This window comes from Myotis brandtii, unplaced genomic scaffold (assembly GCF_000412655.1).
Source record: "Myotis brandtii unplaced genomic scaffold, ASM41265v1 scaffold381, whole genome shotgun sequence".
NCBI lineage: Eukaryota > Metazoa > Chordata > Mammalia > Chiroptera > Vespertilionidae > Myotis > Myotis brandtii.
Window position 1 is genome coordinate 730,195 of NW_005364633.1, and position 570 is coordinate 730,764.

A 570-nucleotide genomic window follows, 5' to 3' on the forward strand; every position below is an offset into this window, starting at 1 on the left:
GTGGTGGTGAGACCCTAAGGTTGCATGTGATGACATGTGATGACCACGTGGTGGTGAAGTGACCCTAAGGTTGCATGTGATGACATGTGATGACCATGTGGTGGTGAGCTGCATCCTAAGGTTACATGTGGTTACATGTGATGACCACGTGGTGGTGAGCTGACCCTAAGGTTGCATGTGATGACATGTGATGACCACGTGGTGGTGAGCTGCATCCTAAGGTTACATGTGGTTACATGTGATGACCACGTGGTGGTGAGCTGACCCTAAGGTTGCATGTGATGACATGTGATGACCACGTGGTGGTGAGCTGACCCTAAGGTTGCATGTGATGACATGTGATGACCACGTGGTGGTGAGCTGACCCTGAGGCCTTGTTTCCATCGCCCTGCAGCTTTGCCCTGTCGGACGAAGCCTACCGGTCCCTGCGAGATCAAGACAAGGACCAGTGCATTCTCATCACCGGGGAGAGCGGAGCCGGGAAGACAGGTAAGACCCCGGGGAGGCCCCCGCTCCGCTGGATGGGGAGCGCCCCGGGAGTGGCAGAGTGAGCACAGCCAAGAGCGAGGT

The 570-nt window shown here is 56.1% G+C and overlaps 1 protein-coding gene across 1 annotated transcript in view; it reads left to right on the forward strand.

Moving 5' to 3' along the window:
• Nucleotides 1-570, forward strand: part of MYO1B (myosin IB) — a 135,057-nt gene that overhangs the window by 60,696 nt on the left and 73,791 nt on the right. The window contains exon 4 of the mRNA XM_014544777.1: nucleotides 395-489. Coding sequence (XP_014400263.1) covers nucleotides 395-489 — 95 coding nt within the window. The remainder of the gene's footprint in view (nucleotides 1-394; nucleotides 490-570) is intronic.